The sequence below is a fragment of the Panthera uncia genome, assembly GCF_023721935.1.
Source record: "Panthera uncia isolate 11264 chromosome A1 unlocalized genomic scaffold, Puncia_PCG_1.0 HiC_scaffold_17, whole genome shotgun sequence".
Taxonomy (NCBI): domain Eukaryota; kingdom Metazoa; phylum Chordata; class Mammalia; order Carnivora; family Felidae; genus Panthera; species Panthera uncia.
Genome location: NW_026057577.1, coordinates 118,187,388 through 118,208,559, shown reverse-complemented (window position 1 = coordinate 118,208,559; position 21,172 = coordinate 118,187,388). Strand labels below are relative to the sequence as shown.

At 38.9% G+C, this 21,172-nt stretch overlaps 1 protein-coding gene across 3 annotated transcripts in view; it reads left to right on the top strand.

The window, feature by feature from the left end:
- Positions 1 to 18,483, top strand: part of NNT (nicotinamide nucleotide transhydrogenase) — a 95,165-nt gene extending 76,682 nt beyond the window's left edge. For all 3 annotated transcript variants that reach the window (XM_049648101.1, XM_049648100.1, XM_049648102.1), the window contains 3 exons: positions 13,955 to 14,073; positions 15,319 to 15,434; positions 17,122 to 18,483. In XM_049648101.1, the coding sequence (XP_049504058.1) occupies positions 13,955 to 14,073; positions 15,319 to 15,434; positions 17,122 to 17,271 (385 nt within the window). In that variant the 3' untranslated portion in view covers positions 17,272 to 18,483. The remainder of the gene's footprint in view (positions 1 to 13,954; positions 14,074 to 15,318; positions 15,435 to 17,121) is intronic.
- The last annotated feature ends 2,689 nt before the right edge of the window (positions 18,484 to 21,172 follow it).

Genomic DNA, 21,172 nt, shown 5'->3' with positions numbered 1-21,172 from the left:
GAAGATTCTGACTTGGAGACACTTACAGCCCCATTGTGTCTTCAGTTCAGATGCAGCCGAAATGATGACAAACAGCTGTAGCACAGAAAATTGTATCAGAATTTCAGAGTTACAGCTGGTACCACTGGGTGATGAATTAGCCAGGGCTTCAAGTTTTCTGAAAGAATGTGGTGTTATTTCTTTGCACTTTGCTCCGAGCCTGGCTTTTTGAAAAACATAGTGGCCAGGAAGGTGGGTGTGATGGGAGTTATTTGTGTAATTAGTCATATGAACGAAACTTTTGGTAGAAGGGAGGAAAACCAAAGAAAGTATGTACATTCACTCACGTCTATGTTCAGCCTATTGAATAGAATTGCCAGTAATTTCTCAGAGGTGTCAGTTGTGCTCCTAAAAAGCGACCCTGGGGGCGCCTGGGTGGCGCAGTCGGTTGAGCGTCCGACTTCAGCCAGGTCACGATCTCGCGGTCCGTGAGTTCAAGCCCCGCGTCGGGCTCTGGGCTGATGGCTCGGAGCCTGGAGCCTGTTTCTGATTCTGTGTCTCCCTCTCTCTCTGCCCCTCCCCCGTTCATGCTCTGTCTCTCTCTGTCCCAAAAATAAATAAAAAACGTTGAAAAAAAATTAAAAAAAAAAAAAAAGCGACCCTGTTCCTCGCGGGTTGACTGTTGGCCAGACCACCTTTGGCCTTCTATTTGTATTGTTCACCAGCATATTGGTGTGGTGGAAAGAAAGCCTGTGATTTGGGTATTTTGTAAAGGCTCTGCCATACCCTTGTAGGACTCATTTCTTGGACATGTTTGTCACGGGCATTCTGGTGGTCTGAGGGAGAAACTTTTACTTCTCATGAAACTGGTGCCTCTGACCATCAGGGTGGTTTTTGGCTTCTTGTTCTAGTATTAGTCATAATAAACTCTTTGAGCCGATGTTCTTCAATGAGGTTCATGTAAACATGGCGGAGTATAAATAACTAAAAGCCCTTTTCTCATTTCATGTTCCAGTTCTTCACTATCTTGCTGACAATTTCCATTTTATGGTGCTCACTGGCTGTTGCCTTCCAACAGCCGTTCTGCAACATCATTACAGTTATTCAGACAGGAAGATAAAATTATGTATAATTCTTACCAAGTCTCTGTAATATGCTGGAATATAATATTTTAGAACATTAGTGAAAAATAGAATTTTGGTTTTTTCCTCTGATATCACTCTTCATAGTCTTGTTGGTTATTTTGAAATAGAAAGCGTGTCAGTAGTCATACTGTTTCTATTCTGGGCTTGGTTGCTGGATTTGGTTTAGTGATGGAAAAGCCAGATTTGGGCACAATCTATAAAAACATCCTCGGAGTGGAAAGGGTAGTGTGACGCAGTTCTGCAGAAGACTGCATTGATGTTTGCATTGTCGTCTGACCTGATCCTCTTTTTAAAAAAATTTTTTTTTTAATGTTAATTTTTTTGAGAGAGAGAGAGAGACTGAGTACAAGCGGGGAAGGAGAAGAATGAGAGGGAGACACAGAATCCAAAGCAGGCTCCAGGCTCTGAGCTGTCAGCATAGAACCTGATGCGGGGCTGGAACCCCTCAACCACGAGATCATGACCTGAACCAAAGTCAGGCGCTTAACCAACTGAGCCATCCAGGCGCCCCTGACCTGATCCTCTTTAGACGACTTCTCATTCTTTGGCTGTACCTCAGCATCACCGGGCACTTGCACAAATGGAAAACGTGACCATAGCCTTCTGTCAAACATTTTCTCATTCACAGTCATAGGACAGGTTCTGTTATTCTGTCTTGGAAAAATTGTGCCCCTGAGACATTTTTGTAAGCTCTTTAACATTCATAATTTTTTTTCCTCCAGAAGGGAAGGCCATAGATGAACACCAGATTTCAGACCCGAGTAGCAGTTCAGCCCTTATTTGCCTTCAAAAAAAGAATGAAAGGTACATAATGTTCTCTAGTTCTGGCTATTGGAAAGTTCTAGGAAATTAAATGAACATTTTTTTTTTCATTCAGAATTGTACAAGTGAGTTTGTCTGAAGCACTGCTTCGAAGGGCTTTCACAATTTTCGAGAGGCGGGTGTCTATCCTTTGGCCTAAGAAGCCTTGCCAGAAAGTTGATTCCACAGCTTTTCCCATCAGTCCGTTTTTGAGGGTGGCAAGGAAGATTTTGTCCCACTTCATTACTCTGTTTCTATTCAGATGGATAAGCTAACCTTGCCCAGCTGGTCCTAGCCTTTTCACCAGTAAGGACGGTGTGTGTTACGTTTACCCCGCTTCATGTTTTAGAAGGTTTTATTCTCCACTGGATTTACTGCAGTTACTTTTTAAAACAAACAAACAGACAAACAAAAAATGCCACTTTTCCTTGTGCTTCTCATCAGTGACTTGTAGCTGTCAGTCAGAAGTTCTGATCAGAATGTGATAAACCAAAGAAACCTGCCCTTTCAGGTTTTTTCACAGGTGAAATGCACATATTTTTCACAGGTGAAATGCACAATTATGCTCATTATGTGCACATTATGCAAATTATGTGCACAATTTCATCCACATTATGAAAGTAATTGAATGTAGTAACAGATCCTTCTGTTACCTTCATGGACTCTCCCTAGAATGGAGCACTGCCGTGTGCAAACAAAGAATACAAAAGTCCTTAAGGTGTATGTTGCCACCAGGGACTGTGTGTTGCACCTGCAGTGCAGCTCCCAGCCTGCTCTGTGACACAGTACAGTGCACACATATTCGATGTAATTCTAGATAAAGGAGGCCTGCCTGAGGAAGTAGTTGGATTAGAGAATCTGTAAGGTTTATTTTAACTCTTTTTTTTAATTTCTTTTTTAAGTTGTTATTTGAATTCCAGGTAACACAGTATTGTATTAGTTTCAGGTCTACAATTCCATACAACACCCGGTGCTTATCACAAGCATACTCCTTAAGTCCCATCACCTATTTAACCCATCCCCCCACCCGCCTCCCCTCTGGTAACCATCAATTTCCTATAGTTAAGAGACCGTTTTGGTTAGTATCCAAAATATATAAAGAAATCATAAAGCTCACCACCCAAAAAATGAAATGATCCGGTTAAGGAATGGGCAGAAGACATGAATAGACATTTTTCCAAAGATATACGGATGGCCAACAGATGCATGAAAGCATGCTCGACATCACTCATCATCAGGGAAATACAAATCAAAATTATGATGAGATACCACGTCGCACCTGTCAGCTTGGCTAAAATCAACAATACAAACAACAGGTGTTGGTGAGGATGTGGAGAAGGGGAGATCCCCCTAGTACTGTTGGTGGGAATGAACACTAGTGCAGCCACTCTGGAAAACAGGGGAGTCTCCTCAAAAAGTCAAAAGTGGAACTACCCTATGGTCCAGCAATTGCACCACTAGGCATTTACCCAAAGAACACAAAAATACTAACTCAGAGGTTTATATGCACCCCAGTGCTCATTGTAGCATTATCTACAATAGCCAACTTACGGAAACAGTCCAAATGGCCATCGACTGATGAATAGGTAAAGAAGATGTGGTATGTTTACACCACGGAATACTACTCAGCTATCAAAAAGAATGAAATCTTGCCATTTACAACAACATGGATGGAGCTAGAGAGTATTATGCTAAGTGAAATAAGTCAGAGAGACCATATGAAACATATCTTTAAATTTTTTTAAGTTTTTTTTTTTTTTTTAATCATCCATTTTGAGAGAGACAGCAAGCGTGGGGAAGGGGCCCAAGCAGGCTCCATGCTGTCAGCACAGAGCCCAACATGCAGCTTGATCTCAACTGTGAGATCATGACCTGAGCCAAAATCAAGAGTCGGAAGCTTAACTGTCTGAGCCACTCAGGCACCCTGAAACATATCTTTTAAAGGTTCTTTAGTGAGAGGTTAATGGTAGATTTTCTTTCATTTTGTATACCTTAAAATTCCATGATGACAGTTCTTTTCTCTCCAGTCTTTGAAGATTTTATCCCACTGCCTTAAGGCTTCCCTTGCTCAGAGATTATTACAGGTTCAGTTCCAGACCGCTGCAGAAATCTCTCAGCGCCTTGATCCCACATTTCTCAGCCTCCAGAACTCAGCCACCCGGTTTAAAGTATTTTGTTATAGCAGCCTAAACAGACCAAGACATTCTTGTTCAGGGAGTTGAATGGCATTCTCCCTGAGAAATATCATCATCGTTAGCGCCCTTGAAAAAATTCTGTTACTGGAGATCTTTGGATGATAAATGACAAATATTTGAGAAATCCCAAGGTAGGGGAATAAGGAAAAAAAATGGTGAACTGACTCCCAACAATTGGTTCTGAGTGTGGAAATTGTGACTCCGTCTCACCTGCAACCCCAAGAGGGAGAAGTGGCCTCAGGACAGAGGGGTGAGGCCCACAGCTTGTCCCACAGCCCGGCCCCAGTGCTGACTAGCAGGCGACAGCCATCCACAGCCTGCTCCCCAGCCATCTATTTTAAGTCGAAAGGTTTTATTGATTTATAAATATTTATGGTTAAAAAAGAAGAAACAGGCTTTCAACAAATGAAACTTTAAAAAAATTTCCCCATGTTATGTCTTTTTTCTCATTTGTGAACTTCCTAGGAGCTTAGAATAACATATTTAGGAAAATTGTGGGATGATGGTATTGGGAAGGCAGAATTCCCAAATGCAGTCTATGTAATTTAAAAATATAAAACACAGTAAAAGAACTACAAAGCTGCAATCATCAAGACAGTATAGTATTGGCACAAAAACAGGCACATAGACAAATGGAATAGAATAGAGAACCTAGAATTGGACCGACAAATGTATGGCCAACTAATCTTTGACAACGCAGGAAAGAGTATCCAATGGAAAAAAAGACAGTCTCTTTAGCAAATGGTGCTGGGAGAACTGGACAGCAACATGTAAAAGACTGAAACTAGGACACTTTCTTACACCACACAAAACACTCAAAATGGATGAAAAACCTAAATGTGAGACAGGAAGCCATCAAAACCCTAGAGGAGAAACAGGCAACAACTTCTTTGGCCCCAGTCACAGCAATTTCTTACTCGACACATCTCCAAAGGCAAGGGAATTAAAAGCAAAAATGAACTGTTGGGACCTCATCAAGATAAAAAGTTTCTGCACTGCAAAGGAAACAATCAACAAAACTAAAAGGCAGCCAACGGAATGGGAAAAGTATTTGCAAATGACATATCAGGTAAAGGGTTAGTATCCAAAATCTATAAAGAACGTACCAAACTCAAACCCGGAAAACAAATAATCCAGTGAAGAATTGGGCAGAAGACACGAATAGACACTTTTCCAGAGAAGACGTCCGGATGGCAAACAGACACATGAAAAGATGTTCAGCATCACTCATCATCAGGGAAATACAAATCAAAACCACACTCAGATATCGCCTCACACCAGTCAGAGTGGCCGAAATGAACAAATCAGGAAACTACAGATGCTGGCGAGGATGTGGAGAAATGGGAACCCCCCTGCACTGTTGGTGGGAATGCAGACTGGTACAGCTGCTCTGGAAGCCAGTGTGGAGGTTCCTCAAAAAATTAAAAATAGAACTGTCCTACAACCCAGTAATAGCACTACTAGGAATTTATCCAAAAGATACAGGAGTGCTGATGCATAAGGGCACATGTACCCCAGTGCACTTCCAACAATAGCCAAATTATGGAAAGAGCCTAAATGTCCATCAACTGATGAATGGTTAAAGATGTGGTTTATATATGCAATGGAATACTACTTGCAAATGAGGAAGAGTGAAATCATGCTATTTGCAGCAATGTGGATGGAGCTGGGAGGTATTATGCTAAGTGAAATAAGTCAGTGAAAGACAGATATCATATGTTTTCACTCATGTGTAACTTGAGAAACTTAACAGAAGGTCATGGGGGAAGGAAAGGGGAAAAAATAGGGAGGGAGGCAAACCAGAAGAGACTCTTAAATACATAGAACAAATTGAGAGTTGATGGGGTGTGGGGGAGAGGCTAAAATGGGTACTAGGCATCGAGGAGGGCACTTGTTGGGATGAGCACTGGGTGTTGTATGTAAGTGATGAGCCACGGGAATCTACCGCCAAAACCAAGAGCACACTGTACATACTGTATGTTAGCCAATTTGACAATAAATTATATTAAATAATAAAACACAAAGAAAGGAAATTAGCCATTTGAACATCTTGAGTATGAAAACATTTTGCACAGTGACTGGCAAAATGTATAACCAAATTGTTGCAGGTTGTAAAAAGATTTTTTTTAAAATCTGAAGAGATTTTGCAATATTTATAATAAATAGTAAGAGGTTGTAAAATGGGGAAAACACTCAATACTGTAGGATGAGGCCCAGTTGTCTCTGTAGTTTCTTTGTCTTATTGTTGAATTGGGATACTTGACTCTTCTTCATGTTTTATTGCTGAACTAAATCTGGATATTTTCATAATGCAAGAAGGAAAATGTAGTTAATTTGAACGGTTGTGGTAAGATCCATGTGGTGAATGTTTTATACTCTTTACTAGTCCCACATGTCCAAGAACCAACTGCTGTAACGCACCCTGGTCAGGACATATTGTCTCCATGACCCACAATCATGGGAGTAAACATTGTTGTGTCCCCTTTGGAACATGTGGTGTCTAAAATCTAACGTGAAGTTGCGAAAAGTGTAAGAATAGGCTTTATATCATCATGTACAATAAAAAAGGTTTAAGAAATAGGGTGTCTTTTGAATTGCATCTTTATCCAGTTCTATCCAGGTCACGCAATATTTACAAATAGCCTTTGTATACCCTCTTACTTGTTTTTATTCTTTCTTGGTTAGTTTAAAAGGCTCTGAAGATCAGGTTGATTTATTTGAGTAGATCATTTCACTGGTTTTGAACTGTGCCTGGGTCTGTCTTTAATCAGGGACTGAGGCCTTAGTTTTTATTCTATAATGTTTCGCAAAAGGCTGTCATTTTCATATTTGAGAGAGGAAAACAGCAAGAAATGTTCAAATTTTTCTTGCTTCAAGATAATCGAAGAGATTATCCTGACTTAATAACATTTGTTGTATCTGTCAGTTGAGGAAACCATGCTTTTTTGCCTAATAGTATCGGTGGAAGGATTATGTATAGCCTTTTAAAATTTGACTTTATCAAATAAGTATGTATTTAAACATTAGTTATGACCAAGTTCCCAGTGAGTGCAGTATTCACAATTACTAGCCTTCGTCTATTTTGACTACATAATTTCTCTAGTCTTTTGATGTAGTTGTGAATACAAAGAACTTCTGGCTTTTATTGGACTATACTGATATTTACTAGAATTTCAAGGTAAAAATTAGAAAACCAACCAAAACATGTTGACATCAAACTAACATTTGTTTTAATGAAAAAAAATGTGTATTTTTATATAAGTGATCATTAAAATGTGTATTTGTGTGAAAAATACAGAGAGCATTTATATTACAGAAATGTATTGGAATAGAATTTTATAATTGCAGCTTAATTTATTAAAGGCTTATTGTGCTTGGCATTGGTCTAAAATACTTTGTATAAAAAACTCTTTATGTGAACTATCTCACTTAAATCTCACAATACTCCTCTGAAGAGGTTTTATTATCAATCCCATTGCACACAGAGGAGGCGTGAGGCATACAGACCAAACTGCCCAAATGCTGTGAATCCAGGCAGTGGCACTCTACAGCTTTTAACTGCTGTTTCTTGCCACTTCCCTAAATTCTTTCTCTAAAAAGAGACATAAAAATGTATGAGTCCGTGTACCTTACTGGGCACACTGTGTTTCTTAAAACCCTTTCCTTCCCTCCCTCTCTTGGAATCCCTATAAGGAGTGCCAGCTGCTGTGGGAACTGACAGATAAGACACGGTTCCTGTGCTCATGTTGTGCCCAGTTTGGAGAGCACAGTCATGTCAACCAGTTACTATGATGCAGTGCATCGTAAGGAGGAGATGCATAAAGAAAAAGTTCTGGGAACATGGAATATCTTTTTTTTTTTTTTTTTAATGTTTATTTAGTTAGAGAGAGAGGGAGCAGAGGAGGGGGAGAGAGAGAGTCAGAGAGAGAATCTCAAGCAGACTTCACACTGCCAGTGCAGAGCCCAACACGGGGCTTGAACCCACGAACCACAAGATTATGACCCAAGCTGAAATCAAGAGTCAAATGCTTAACCAACTGAGCCACTGAGGCACCTTGGCAGATCTTTGTGATCTCATTGTAGTATTTATTTTCCTTCTGTAGAATCTTGTAGACAGGCACAGCTAATTCTGCTTTAAGCATGTGTACAATGAAGATAATATTCATGGCTCAGAGGAAAGAACTAAAAGGCTAGTAGGCTTTGCATTTTGAAATTCTGGATATTCTTCGTATGATGATGGAACATTAATGAGCATTGTCCATCAGTTCCTGGAAATTGCTGGTTATGGCCAAACCATTGTCTGGTATAATTAACTTTAATACTGACTTTGGAGATTAGTCAGTTATATGGGCCAGAATTGTTATAAACTCACATTGACTTATCAGTGTGCACATATATATTTCTAAAAATTTAGCGTGTTCTGTTATTTCTCTCAAAACACTGGCATTTTCTTGTTAGAGCCTTGCATGTGTTTTTCTCCAACCTTAGAGTCTTAAGGTTTGGTATAATAAATTATTGTGCTAACACATATAAAATGATCTATCGTTTGGGATATTTAGCATAACATATTGATTAGCTTTGTGATTGTTTACCCTTCACAACTAGCTCAACAGAAATAATGTCTTTATGCAGTCTGTAGCTAATTAAAAATTACAATAACAACAAATACATTTAGAGGTCTTTGATTTCTAATCTGGCCCAAGCATGTCAGTTAAAGCATAAAGATGATAGCTAGATGGATTAATTTAAAGATAAGCAAGGGCAGTATTAAAAACAAATTAATTACTATTGTTTTATTAAAAACAATAAAATTACTAGAATAAAGGAAAGATACAGAGTTGAAATCCAAAAGTAATTTACATACTGTATATATTGACTTATTCAGCTAAAATAGAAACCCTAGTTCCTGGAATTTTAGGACTAGAAAGGAAGTTTGTGGTAGGCTGAATAAAGGCCCTAAAGATGTCCACTTGTTTTTCTTTTTTTTATTGTTTTAAGTTTTTTTAAAAATGTTTATTTATTTTTGAGAGAGAGACAGAGAGAGAGAAAATATGAGTGGGGGAGGGGCAGGGAGAGAGGGGTACAGAGGATCTGAAGCAGGCTCCATGATGACAGCAGAGAGCCAGTTGTGGGACTTGAACTCACGAACTGTGAGATCATGACCTGAGCTGAAGTCAGACACTCAACGAACTGAGCCTCCCAGGCACCACCAAAGATATCCACTTTAATCCCCCAAACCTGTGAACATGTTGCTTCACATGGCAAAAGGGACTTTGTAGATTTAAGGCAAGGATTTTAAGATGGGGAGACTATCTTGGATTATTCACGTGGGCCCATGTGATCACTAGGGTTGTCATAAGAGAGAGAAGAGGGTCAGAGTCAGGGAAGGAGATGTTATAATGGAAGCAGAAGTCAGAGGGATGCAGTGATAAGCCAGGGAATGGGAACAGCCTCCAGAAGCTGGAAAAGGCTATATTCTTTTTCTTTCTTTCTTTCTTTCTTTCTTTCTTTCTTTCTTTCTTTCTTTTCTTTCTTTCCTTTCTTTCTTTTCTTTCTTTCTTTTCTTTCTTTCATTCTTTTCTTTTCTCTTTCTTTCTTTCTCTTCCTTCCTTTCCTCCCCTCCCCTCCCCTCGCCTCCCCTAGGGGGCTCCACACCCAACTTGCAGCTCAAACTCATGACCCTGAGATCAAGATTACATGCTCTACTAACTGAGCCAACCAGCCACCCCTAAAGTACTATATTGTTACTAAAGTACTAAAATGATATTTATGTTCATATTTGAGTCTTAGTAAGTCTCAATAAGTCTGATTTATTGAGCATATACTTTGGTTCCTGGAGATTTTTTTTTTCAAATGTTTTATGTTATTGCCACTATAAAAAAAACACTAAAATCTTAAAGAAGTTACCTTAACCAGAGAGTCCACTTACCCCTGCAGAAGTGTTTTCTCTGAGGCAATTTGAAAACAGCTGCAGTGCTGAAGACAGCTTGCATTACCACATGAAGAGTGGGAGCCTAAATTGTCAGTATTTTGCCTTATTTCTTTTGTTTTCAGGAGTGATTGAAAACTTTGGTTTGATATAGACTATGACATTAAGATAGCAATGTCTAGTTTAAAAAGAAAGCAATTGGGGCACCTGGGTGACTTAGTTCAGTGTCTGACTCTTGAATTAGGCTCAGGTAGTGACTTCACGGGGTCATGTGGGACTCTGTGCTCCCCATTGGGCTCTGTGCTGACAGTGTGGAGCCTGTGTGGGAGTCTCTCTCCCTCTCTCTCTGCCCCTCCCCTGCCCATGCACTCCCTCCCTCTCCCTCTCCCTCTCTCTCTCAATAAATAGAGAAACATTTTTTGAACCTAAAAAGAAAGCAATCTTGTTTTTAGAGAACATTTAAAATTTTTTCTCAGGTGTCGAACTGTTACAGTCCCCAAAACGACAGGAGAATTTGTGGTGGAAGAACTTAAAACCCTATGAGGTGGTGAGCATGGTCTGGAGTGAACTAATGAGTGAAACAATGACTGCCCTTAATTTTATTTTCGCTAGAACAAAACTACAGCTAGCCCACTGAGGGGAAAGGTGATGAAGTAGTTGAAATACATGAGACATATTTTTCTTCTGAGACATATTTTTCTTCTGTGCCTGTTTGTTCATGCAGATATTTAATTTTTTTTTTTTTTTCTATTTTATAGCTTGTAGCACTGTTGAAACTTTCTGGGCTCTCAATTATTCTCAAAGAACAGTGCGAATTGGATTTTTGGAACTCCTTTTTTTACCCATCCAAGCAGAGAATAATAAGTATTTCTCAAACCGTTTCTACACAGTTTTATATAGCCCTTGGCAGGATATGGGCTGATAGTAACAGCCGGTTACTACTCTGGGAAAACTGAGACAGCGAGAGTCCTTAAGTAACCTGCCTAGCAGCAACATAACTAGTAAAACCTGAGCTGTCAACTAAACAATATACCTCTCAAATATATATCTCCCTTATACTACTATAATGTATAGAGCTAAAAGTTCAGACTCTTGAGGCAGAAAGATGAGTTTGAATCCCAGCTGTAACTATTTACTAAAAAAGTTATACAAACTGCATAGCACATCAGGAAGAGCCAGCATTGGCCGTTGTGCCAGAATATATACCAGCAGCCCCCCTTACTACATTCTTGCTTCTTTCTGTTAGGTGTATGGGTAAAGCTCTGAAGCTCTGCTTATTTAACCAAGGACTGGGTTTGAATCACTTGCTCTTATGTTCTAATTCTTTTTGTTTTATTTTAATTCTTTTATTTTAGAGAGAGAGAGAGAGAGTGAGTACATGAGTTGGGGGTGAGTGGGGGTGGGGGGAGAGAGAGAGAGAATCTTCAGCAGGTTCCACACTCAGCGTGCAGCCCGATGCGGTGCTCGAACTCACGACCCTGGTGTCCTGATCTGAGCCAAAATCAAGAGTTGGGCACTCAACTGACTGAGCCATTCAGGCGCCCCAGTGTTCTAATTCTGGATGGAGAATTTTAAAGATGATTAGGGATAGAATGGAATAATATATGAGAAATCATTTGTAAATGGTGTTACAATATAATAGCATGAAGTATTAAGTTATTTTAAATGAAGTTAATTTTTCCCACCATAAAAAGTGTACATTCTCCTCCTTTCAGCGACTGTGAAGCTGGGAAGATCCTGGCTGGGCCAAGGTCACTGATGTCACCGTCCTCCTAGCCCTTCGGGGTTTCCCCAAAGCCCCTTAATCACATGGTTTGATTGTCCCACAAAAGTGTACATTCTCATAGAAAATCGGGAAAATATATTTAAAAAAGAGGAGAAATAAAATGATTATCTGTTGTATAACTGCATAGGGGTAACTGTTTTGTTTCCTTTTAGCCTGGGGTTTCTGTTTTTTTAATAAACATAAATTATTATTTAGGGGCATTCGGTGATCTCCAAACGAAGATTAAAAGTAAATTTGATAAAAGAGAGTACCTGTCACTTGATGTCCCCCCCCAACTACAAGATCCCCCAGTAATTCAGACTCTTCATTATCACTTTAATTTTTTTTTTTAAATGTTTATTTACTTTTGAAGGAGAGAGAGACAGAGTGTGAGTTGGGGGGTGGGGAGCAGAGAGAGAGGGAGACACAGAATCCGAAGCAGGGTCCAGGCTCTGAGCTGTCAGCACAGAGCCTGACGCGGGGCTCGAACCCACAAACCGCGAGATCATGACCTGAGCCGAAGTCGGACGCTCAACCGACTGAGCCACCCGGGCGCCCCTTCATTATCACTTTTAAAGATGTGGGAAAATCCCTTATCATCTATTTGGGCAATTAAATGGCCATTTTAAAGCTCTTTTCAGGTCTGTGTTTTTGGGAGGGGTCAATTCCTGTGCTGCTTTAATCTGTTCCCAGCAGGACCTCTATTAACAGTGGGGACACCTGACTTGGCAGCAGTTTCTGTGTCTTAAATGACATGATTTTTGTGTGAGCCAGCAGTGTATTGTGGCGGCCCTAAAAGCTAAGACCGACTTAGGCATCATTGTCAATGAAAGGTCTAAGGATGGGATTTTCTTGCTGTGCCTTATGCATCTAGATTGCATCCAGCATACTGTATTTACTTTGGGGGACTGAGATTTGAGCTGGATATTGCATTGTGGAAATGGGACTCAGAGAGCAGCGGATCTGTCAGCATTGAGTAATTGAAAGAATTGGGGATGTTTTGCTTAGTGAGCATCGTAGGATAGCTCAAAGGAATCCACATATGAAAGAGGGAATAAACTCATTATGGCTCCAGAGCAAAACTACAGACCTTGGAAAGCAATGAGATAGGGGTTCCCTTTGGTTGAATATGAATGTGTGTGTGTGTGTGTGTGTGTGTGTGTGTGTGTTATATAATTTTTGAGATTGTCTAGTAATGGAATAGACCTTAGGAAGGAGTAAGTTTCTGGTTACTGAAAGTGTTTAAACTGAAGTCGGATAGATCCCTGCCAAGAACTACTATCAAATGCATTTCTTCGCTGGATTCATTCACTCATTCACTCACTCACTCACTCACTCACTCACTCACTTTATATTGAGCCCTTCCTGTGTGTCAAGCATTGTGCCCAGTGCTGAGGAGACAGAGATCAATACTGTGGGCAAGGGGCTGGATTAAATGACTCCAAAGATCCCATTATGGTTGTGGTTGAAAGAAATTGCTGGATACTTCAGTTTCTTTTGCCTTTATAAAAGTGTGGAGCTCTGATTTGTGTATCACTCTGTCTTTGAAACACTCCAGCATGTTGCTATCACATTTCTTCTGGGATGCAGAGTAATGCTTCATATCGTTTTCTGAAAGATTGTAGGCTGTTAACTCCTGTCCATGACACTGTTTTATTTCTCCAGCTTTGAACACAGAGGTTAAAGTTGAATGTGAAGTCAGCTTTTGATGGAATAATGTTGATTTTTCATGGCAAGTGTTTAATTCCAGGCTGACTTACATAAGTTTTTAAAGATTCAAGATTTATCAGAAAGTATCATGAGAGAACATAATGCTTATTAAATGTAAGGTGATCTTATTTATTAATGTTGTTGGAAATTCTTTGTACTTAAAACGTATGGAAGAGTCAGGTTCTAAGGTTACACTTATTTTTTGAGAGGAGTTATCATTTGTGTATACTGAGATATTAAACCTCCAACTTCAATATTTGTAGATTGATCATATATCTGGACTAGTTCTAGTCCCGCCTGTAGAGATCAGATAGTACCAGGAAAAGCAGAGGTGCCAAGAACAAAGTGTGCAGATTTGGAGGTGATGTTGGGGTCTCTGTACATTTTGGCCCATCAAGTAAGGCCAGCTGTTCATTTGTTTCATGTCTAGGTTTGGAATTCACCCAGTTGCAGGCCGGATGCCTGGTCAGCTTAATGTGCTGCTGGCTGAGGCTGGGGTGCCATATGATATTGTGCTGGAAATGGACGAGATCAACCATGATTTCCCAGGTAAGTGGTAGAGGCGATGCTGAAGTCTAAATATTCTTAGTCTGAATAAAGCAACGCCCGTCTTAGGACGTAAATTGTGGGATTTCTGAACACCCACTAGTCCAATGAAGAGTAACCTACCCCTAGTAGGTGTGCAGTTGAAATGAAAGCAGTGAAAGACGGTACTGAATAAGGCACAACAGATTTGTGAGTAGCATGGGTACTTTTGTGCCTTTGAGGGGTGGTGAAAATCTTGAGAGATAGTGGAGCTCATTGCAGAGGGACTCGGAAGAGATCTGGCTTTGGGATCTAGGTCACAATTCTCGCTTGTTTGCACTAGATCCCAGCCTCAGGTTTCTCATTTATAAAATTGCTTCTGTTGCTAATTTAATGTATAATGCTAGCCAGTGTCTGAGATTTTCCTGGCTTCTAATTGTACTGATTCATAATCAATAAAGTAGTTTTCTATTTTCTTTTAAAGTACTAGGATTTCAGTAGATAAGGTGCTGTACTTTATGGCTGTCATTGGGTAGATGTTGAATGTTAATGACATTTGGCCCAAGATCATGTTTGTTAAAGTTAAACCAGTTCCCCCTGGCAAGTGTCCACTGTAAACTTAAAAAATACTGTTTATTAGAGAAAAATAATGAAGTTATATGTGTATCTACATTCACATGGCATTTTTGGCAAAGTTCTAAGGTAATTTATATTATAGTCCTTAAAGAGGGAGTTTGGACCATTTTAATTTTATGCCCCCTTTGAGATTTCACTGTTGCAAAATTTTGTGTGAAACCTGCCAGTTCCAGGAATTATGGGCACAGCTTTAATACAGTACAGACTCTTAGACCATTTTCTTTGAGACATCAAATAGCATCATATGTGGTCATTTTAAAAGTTGAAAATGGAATGCCAGTCTTCTAAAAAATAATATAACCAACAAGATCATTTTGAGATAATAAAAAAAACCGCAAAGTTAGATTAGGTAGATGCATCTGGGGGGAGGGAAAGCACAATAATGTAAGCTCCAGTCAGCATGCTCAGGTTCACATGCAGGACCTACTGCTTTTAGCTGTGTGGCATTGGCTAAGTTACCGACCCTCTCTGATAAAGCTCTTTGTACAGTGCCTGGCACAAGTGTGCATCCTATAAATGTTGGCTTTTGTTACTATTGTTACAAAGTGCAGATCACTATAATTTGCCTGAAAAAAAATGAAAATAGCCTATTTGAGACTTATATTTTCTTTTTTTTTTTCCTTTATTACGTAGACACCGATCTGGTCCTTGTAATTGGAGCTAATGACACTGTTAATTCAGCAGCTCAGGAAGACCCCAACTCTATTATTGCAGGCATGCCAGTCCTCGAGGTCTGGAAATCAAAGCAGGTAAAGTTTCAGACTTGTGTTTCATTCTCATAGTCAAATGTCTCTTCAGACATGCGCACAGAGCCATCCTGGTTCACTCGGCGAGGAGCGCTGATGCCTTTTAAAAGCCGCGGGAGCTTGAGTGGGTGTAGGGCCTAGCTCTCTATATCCAGCTTCTGTCTGTTCGGTGGCCAATAGAGAACCCGAGTGAATGCCCTGGTCACCATTAGAACCAAACGATATTATGTGGATGGATTAACAAAATCTGTAGCCACAGCTGAAAAAAGAGCTGTGAGCTTTTGGAATGAGTCTGGCTGACTTCCAGATAGAGTCCAGTGAAGCAGATGGCTTCCCTCTGGGACAGTGAGTCATATCATTGCCTTCATATACGAAGATGAGCATGTTTTTTCATTTAATTTTTTTAAAGGGAATTTGTTGTTGTTATGGGGTGTCTGGAAGAAAGGTGATTTAGAAATCCAAACTATAACGTGGCATAAGGAAGCAAGGCCTGCGCACATCACCTCTGTGGAGGCTCACCGCTGGGTCATAGAGACTCAAAGGCTTATACCTTTCCCCTGCCTCATTCGAGGGACATGTCTTTACTACCCTTAGGTCAGATCTGCATTTTAACAGTCATAATTATGTAATTATGTAAGTACATTTCCCTTTAATTTTGTTTCTCTTCATTGAAAATATGGGAGTGTGATACGCACTTATTCATGTGTAGATAAAAAATTACTGCATTCGTCATCAAATTGGAGAATTTGAAGAAGACTATACTAAGGCTGAGTGAAGTGTGAATAAATTTAGACTGCTTTCATTTTTGGATAAACTACCTAGACAACCACAGAAAGGCTTTTTATTTTCCTGAGAACTGACGTGCTATTTAACAGGATAGCACCATCCATAATCCATGTAGGTGTCAATGACTATACTACATCAATAGTAGAGACAGGTTTGCTTCTTCCATTTTGCTTTGTAGGACTGTAATATTAGTTATTACCTCTGTCATGTGATGGGCTAGATTGCTCTTTGGGCTTTTGTCTTGGCACCTTCTTTTTCTTTTTAATGTTTATTTATTTATTTTGAGAAAGAGAGAGTGCGAGTGAGCCAGGGTGGGGCAGAGAGAGAGAGAACACCAAGCAGGCTCTGTACTGTCAGCACGGAGCCCAACCTGGTGCTTGAACCCACCACTGTGAGATCATGATCTGAGTGGAAATCAAGATTCAGACACTTTACTGACTGAGCCACCCAGGCGCGCCTGGAACCTTCTGATGTACTTTAAAGTGGTGGAATAGGAATCATGCCATTTTCCCATTAGAAGCTTATGCACTAAGTTTGGTCTCTTTAACACATTAGAGAAAGATGCTTATTTTTCTGAGTAGAAAATGTTACAGGGTCTTTATAGAGAAAAGCTCTGAGAAGAAAATCACTTGTAATCTTATGTTTCATAGATAAACTATTTATTGTTAACAAGATTTTTCTCTCTTGGATGTGAGTATGGGCACATTTAAAAAATTAAAGTTAATACAATGTGTGCCTGCATTAAAAAAACAACTCCTTGTGCATTTTAGAAAACTGTGTACTCAGGAGTTAGTAGTGGTGATGCTTCATTTAAAGCTAGGGCAGGGCAGTGTGGGCATACCTATCACATCCCAGCCCAGTCTGTTAAATACACTCATTTTGTCCCTTAATCTTTGCTCCTTAGGTCATCGTTATGAAGAGGTCACTGGGTGTTGGCTATGCTGCAGTGGACAATCCAATCTTCTACAAACCCAACACGGCCATGCTTCTAGGCGATGCCAAGAAGACATGTGATGCGCTGCAGGCAAAAGTGAGAGAATCCTACCAGAAGTAAATTTTCAAGACCAAGCTGTTGTCCGACAAAGCCACCTCTTCTGTTGTGGGAACAGGCAAATAAAGTATCACTCTATACAGCTGATAGACATCTGTAGCAAAGCTCTTGGAAGAGAAGGAAGACTGAAGAATGCAAAGCAAACAGGGATATTTTTCAAGATCCCTTGATTTTTTTTTAAAAGATTGAAAATTCTGAATGTCTTTCTGTGCATATTTTTTGTGTTATGAATTCCAAAAGTATTTTATAAAAGGAGAAAGAGCAGCCTCATTTTAGATGTAATCCATTTGGATTTTTTTATTCTTCCTCAATGGTCAACAATATTTTAAGAGATTAAGTTTTTAGGATCTTAGGACTTATATACATGGATCTGAACACTCTGACCTTGTAAACATTACAGGTACCTTCGTTTATGTTTTTTCAACAAAGATTACTAATTTGAGACTTGTGTCAACTCCTGAGCTATCCTCTTACCATTTAACCATGATCTGAATTAACCATATCAAATTGGCTTCAACTTTTCAAACTGTACTACCAATTCTAGATTTCAGGGATGTATTTTCTCACTTCTATTTTAATACCTTAAGGGACTAGGTAATCTTTCAGAGATGCTGGAAACAATGACATCATTTGCTTTGTATGTTTCATCAGGACACCAGTGAAACATATAATTTGAAATCAGTATTGTATTCTTAAGAATCCCATTTCCAATCAGAGGTGTTTTTAATTTCAATCAATTTATAAAGTGTATTACTGTATTAAGTGCACTTGAATAGAATTCAGCTATTTGACTAATAAATTGAGTTCATCATGTTTGCGTAGAGATGTAGCAATGGTCTCTGGTGACAAAAGGCTCAAGTGAATAGTTTTGCTGGTTACTACCATCCGGGGAAGACTTGCCACTGGGAAATCGATGAAATTACTCGCTCTCTTAATTGTTGGCAAGAATTTTTTTTTCCAAATCAGAATGTGTTTTGAGGTCTTATGTAATTGATGACATTTGAGAAAAATGGTGGCCCTTTTTTTTATTAGCTACCTCTTTGTTTATCTAAACATCAGTAAAGACCATGTCTTTTTGCAGTAAAAGTGTAGATTTTCTTTGTGACTTTGCTACTGTGCCAAAAGCTGTATATAGGTGAATGAGTGAGTGAATACTTGGAATATCTGTCTCTCTCTGTAACTAATTTGGTACTAAGTTTCTTGAAATAATTATAAGCACATATAAACTATCTCTAAACCAGAAAAAGAATTAACTGTTGTGAAATTTTTTACTGTAATGCTCATGTTTACTCAGTTTATAACTCACAATATCTATTGGTTTGGTAATCAACTTCTGTTTTGCTGTGCTTGAGATTAAGATCTGTTTGTGTGTGTTTGTGTGGGTGTGTACATGTGTTTTAAAGCAGGAAAGGCTCCTTTTTAATTTTTAAGTAATAAATGCAATTTGCTAATGGATCTCAGGTCATTAGTAACCTCAAGTCTGAATTACATCATGAAAGTTCTACTAGGAAAACAATAAATCGTATCTTTATGCCCTTTTCCTTTTCCCAAAGTACTTGTGGGTATATCTGGAAAGCAGCAACTTGGATTTTTTTTTTTTTAATGAGATAATTCCTGGATTCAGCTTAAACTAAAAATAATGATACTTGGATTTATTTATTTTTGTTATTGTAGTAAATCTTTTTCTATATTTTCAGAATTTAGGACCTCATTCTTTGCTGCTGACTAATCCTTTGTCATCTAGTTGTATTACTTGAGTTAAAAACTATGCTTCAGTTGGTTTTATTTTACTTTATTGCTTAGGATATTTAAATGATTTTTTGGATACAAAATTTCTTAAATTAATACTCCCAAAGGTTGGTGACCTTGGATTATTTATGGTGAAGTCTAAAATCAACAGAAATAATTTTCATCCATCCTATTTTATTGTTCTTTTTTTTCTAAGGCATACAACTGGAAGATATGACTTATTTTTTATTCTTGTATTGTTACACTATGTATAGATATTCAACTGGAAATAATTTTTTTAAAAGTCCATTGTACCCCACAGTGTGTTACCAAAAAAAAAGAATTACGCGTAGGCAGTGAAGTGCTAATGTTGATGTGTCTTTTAGGCCTTTTTGACCATCCGTTATTTTCTCGTTTGTCTTAAATTGGAAGTTTGTGTTTAAATTACTCATCTAAGTAAAGAATATATATAAGTAAATGGATAAATTTTAATACATTATATGTATGTTTCTGTCTAACTCTGGACAGTTTTTCAGCATATAAATCTTTTTATCATTCTCTCTGTATTTTTTTTCTAGGGATTGGAATAGGACGGAGAGAGAGGACTAATCTTTTTCTGCAGTGGGCGTTCAGGCCTTGATGGAGTCAGGGAATAACAGTTAGGTATTTTGTAATGAATCTGGATAGTGGGCCTTGGCCTTTCTGATTCTATCCAAGTCATGGCCCTAACTTTTAGATTTTGCTGTTTTCTCATCCAACACAAATATGGGATATATTATCTGTCAGTCAGGTTTAGGGTTTAGTTCAATTTATCCTATCCCAAAGCCTTATTATGTATAATTAATAACTCATAACCCATGTGTTCATCTGACTTAGACGCAAATTTTCAAGTCCCTTAAGGCATACGTCTTGTGAATTAAAGCATTTTAGTACTGGAAAGTTGGACAGCTCATTTGTATAGCTAGGGGAGAATAGTTCAAATATCTAATTTATAGCTCCTGCCAGTTTTTGAGAGTCTTTGCCAACAAATATTGGGTCGGAATGGTAAGAGGAGAAAAACAAACAACCAAAATTCTACACGTCAGTGGCAGCAACTTGCATGTTCCAGCTGCTCCTTAGATTCCCAAAGGAAAGATAAATTAGTGTAATTAACAAGGAGGAAAAAAAACACTTTTAAGTGAGACTTTTTTTTTTTTTTTTTTTTTTTTTTTTTTTAATTTGAGAGAGAGGACAGGAGCAGGGAGAGGGGCAGAGGGAGAGAACTTGAGAATCTTAAGCAGGCTCCATGCTCAGCACGGAGTCCAAAGTGGGGCTCCATCTCATGACTCTGGGACCATGACCTGAGCTGAAATTAAGAGCTGGACACTCAACCGACTGAACCACCCACACGCCCCTAAAGTGAAACTTTTAAAGTGTTAGTTAAGTAAAGCAGTAGAAATGGTAACATTTGAATTTTGAAGCACTCAAGATGGCTGTTCTTTTTTTTTAAATGTTTATTTTGAGAGCGAGAGAGAGAGAGAGAGAGAGAGAGAGGGAGAGAGGGAGAGAGGAAGAATGTGAGCAGGGGACGGGCAGAGAGAGAGAGAGAGAGAGAGAACCCTAAGTAGGCTCCCTGCTGTCAGCGCAGAGCCTGATGTGGGGCTTCATCCCACAAATCGCGAGATCATGACCTGCCAAAATCAAGAGCCAGACGCTTAACCATCTGAGCCACCCAACACCCCAAGATTGCTGTTTTTAAACTTATCTCTTAGAAGTTACATATTGGGCTAAGGAATTGAACTGTTCACTATTTAAGTGGTTATATAGACATTTAGCATGGTATATACTGTAATTCTGGAGGGAAATCTTTTGGATAAAGTGGGTATAATGAGATAATGAGACAGTAATTAGATAATGAGAGACAGTAATTGAGATAACTAGACAGTAATTAGAATGAGACAGTAGATAGTCTTGTGCAAAAGGAAGGAGATAATGAGACAGCAATTAGAATGTTGACTATTTCAAACTCTTGACTTACGATGGTTAAGATAGTGGGAGGAAAAGATAGGGTCTTGGTAGATAATTTATTTGGGGGAGGAGTGGAAAATTATATTGAATAGGTAGAGAACATCTAGTTTATGATTATGAAGAACTTTAAAGGCTTGGACTCTAAATAGTGGGGAGATATTACATCTCT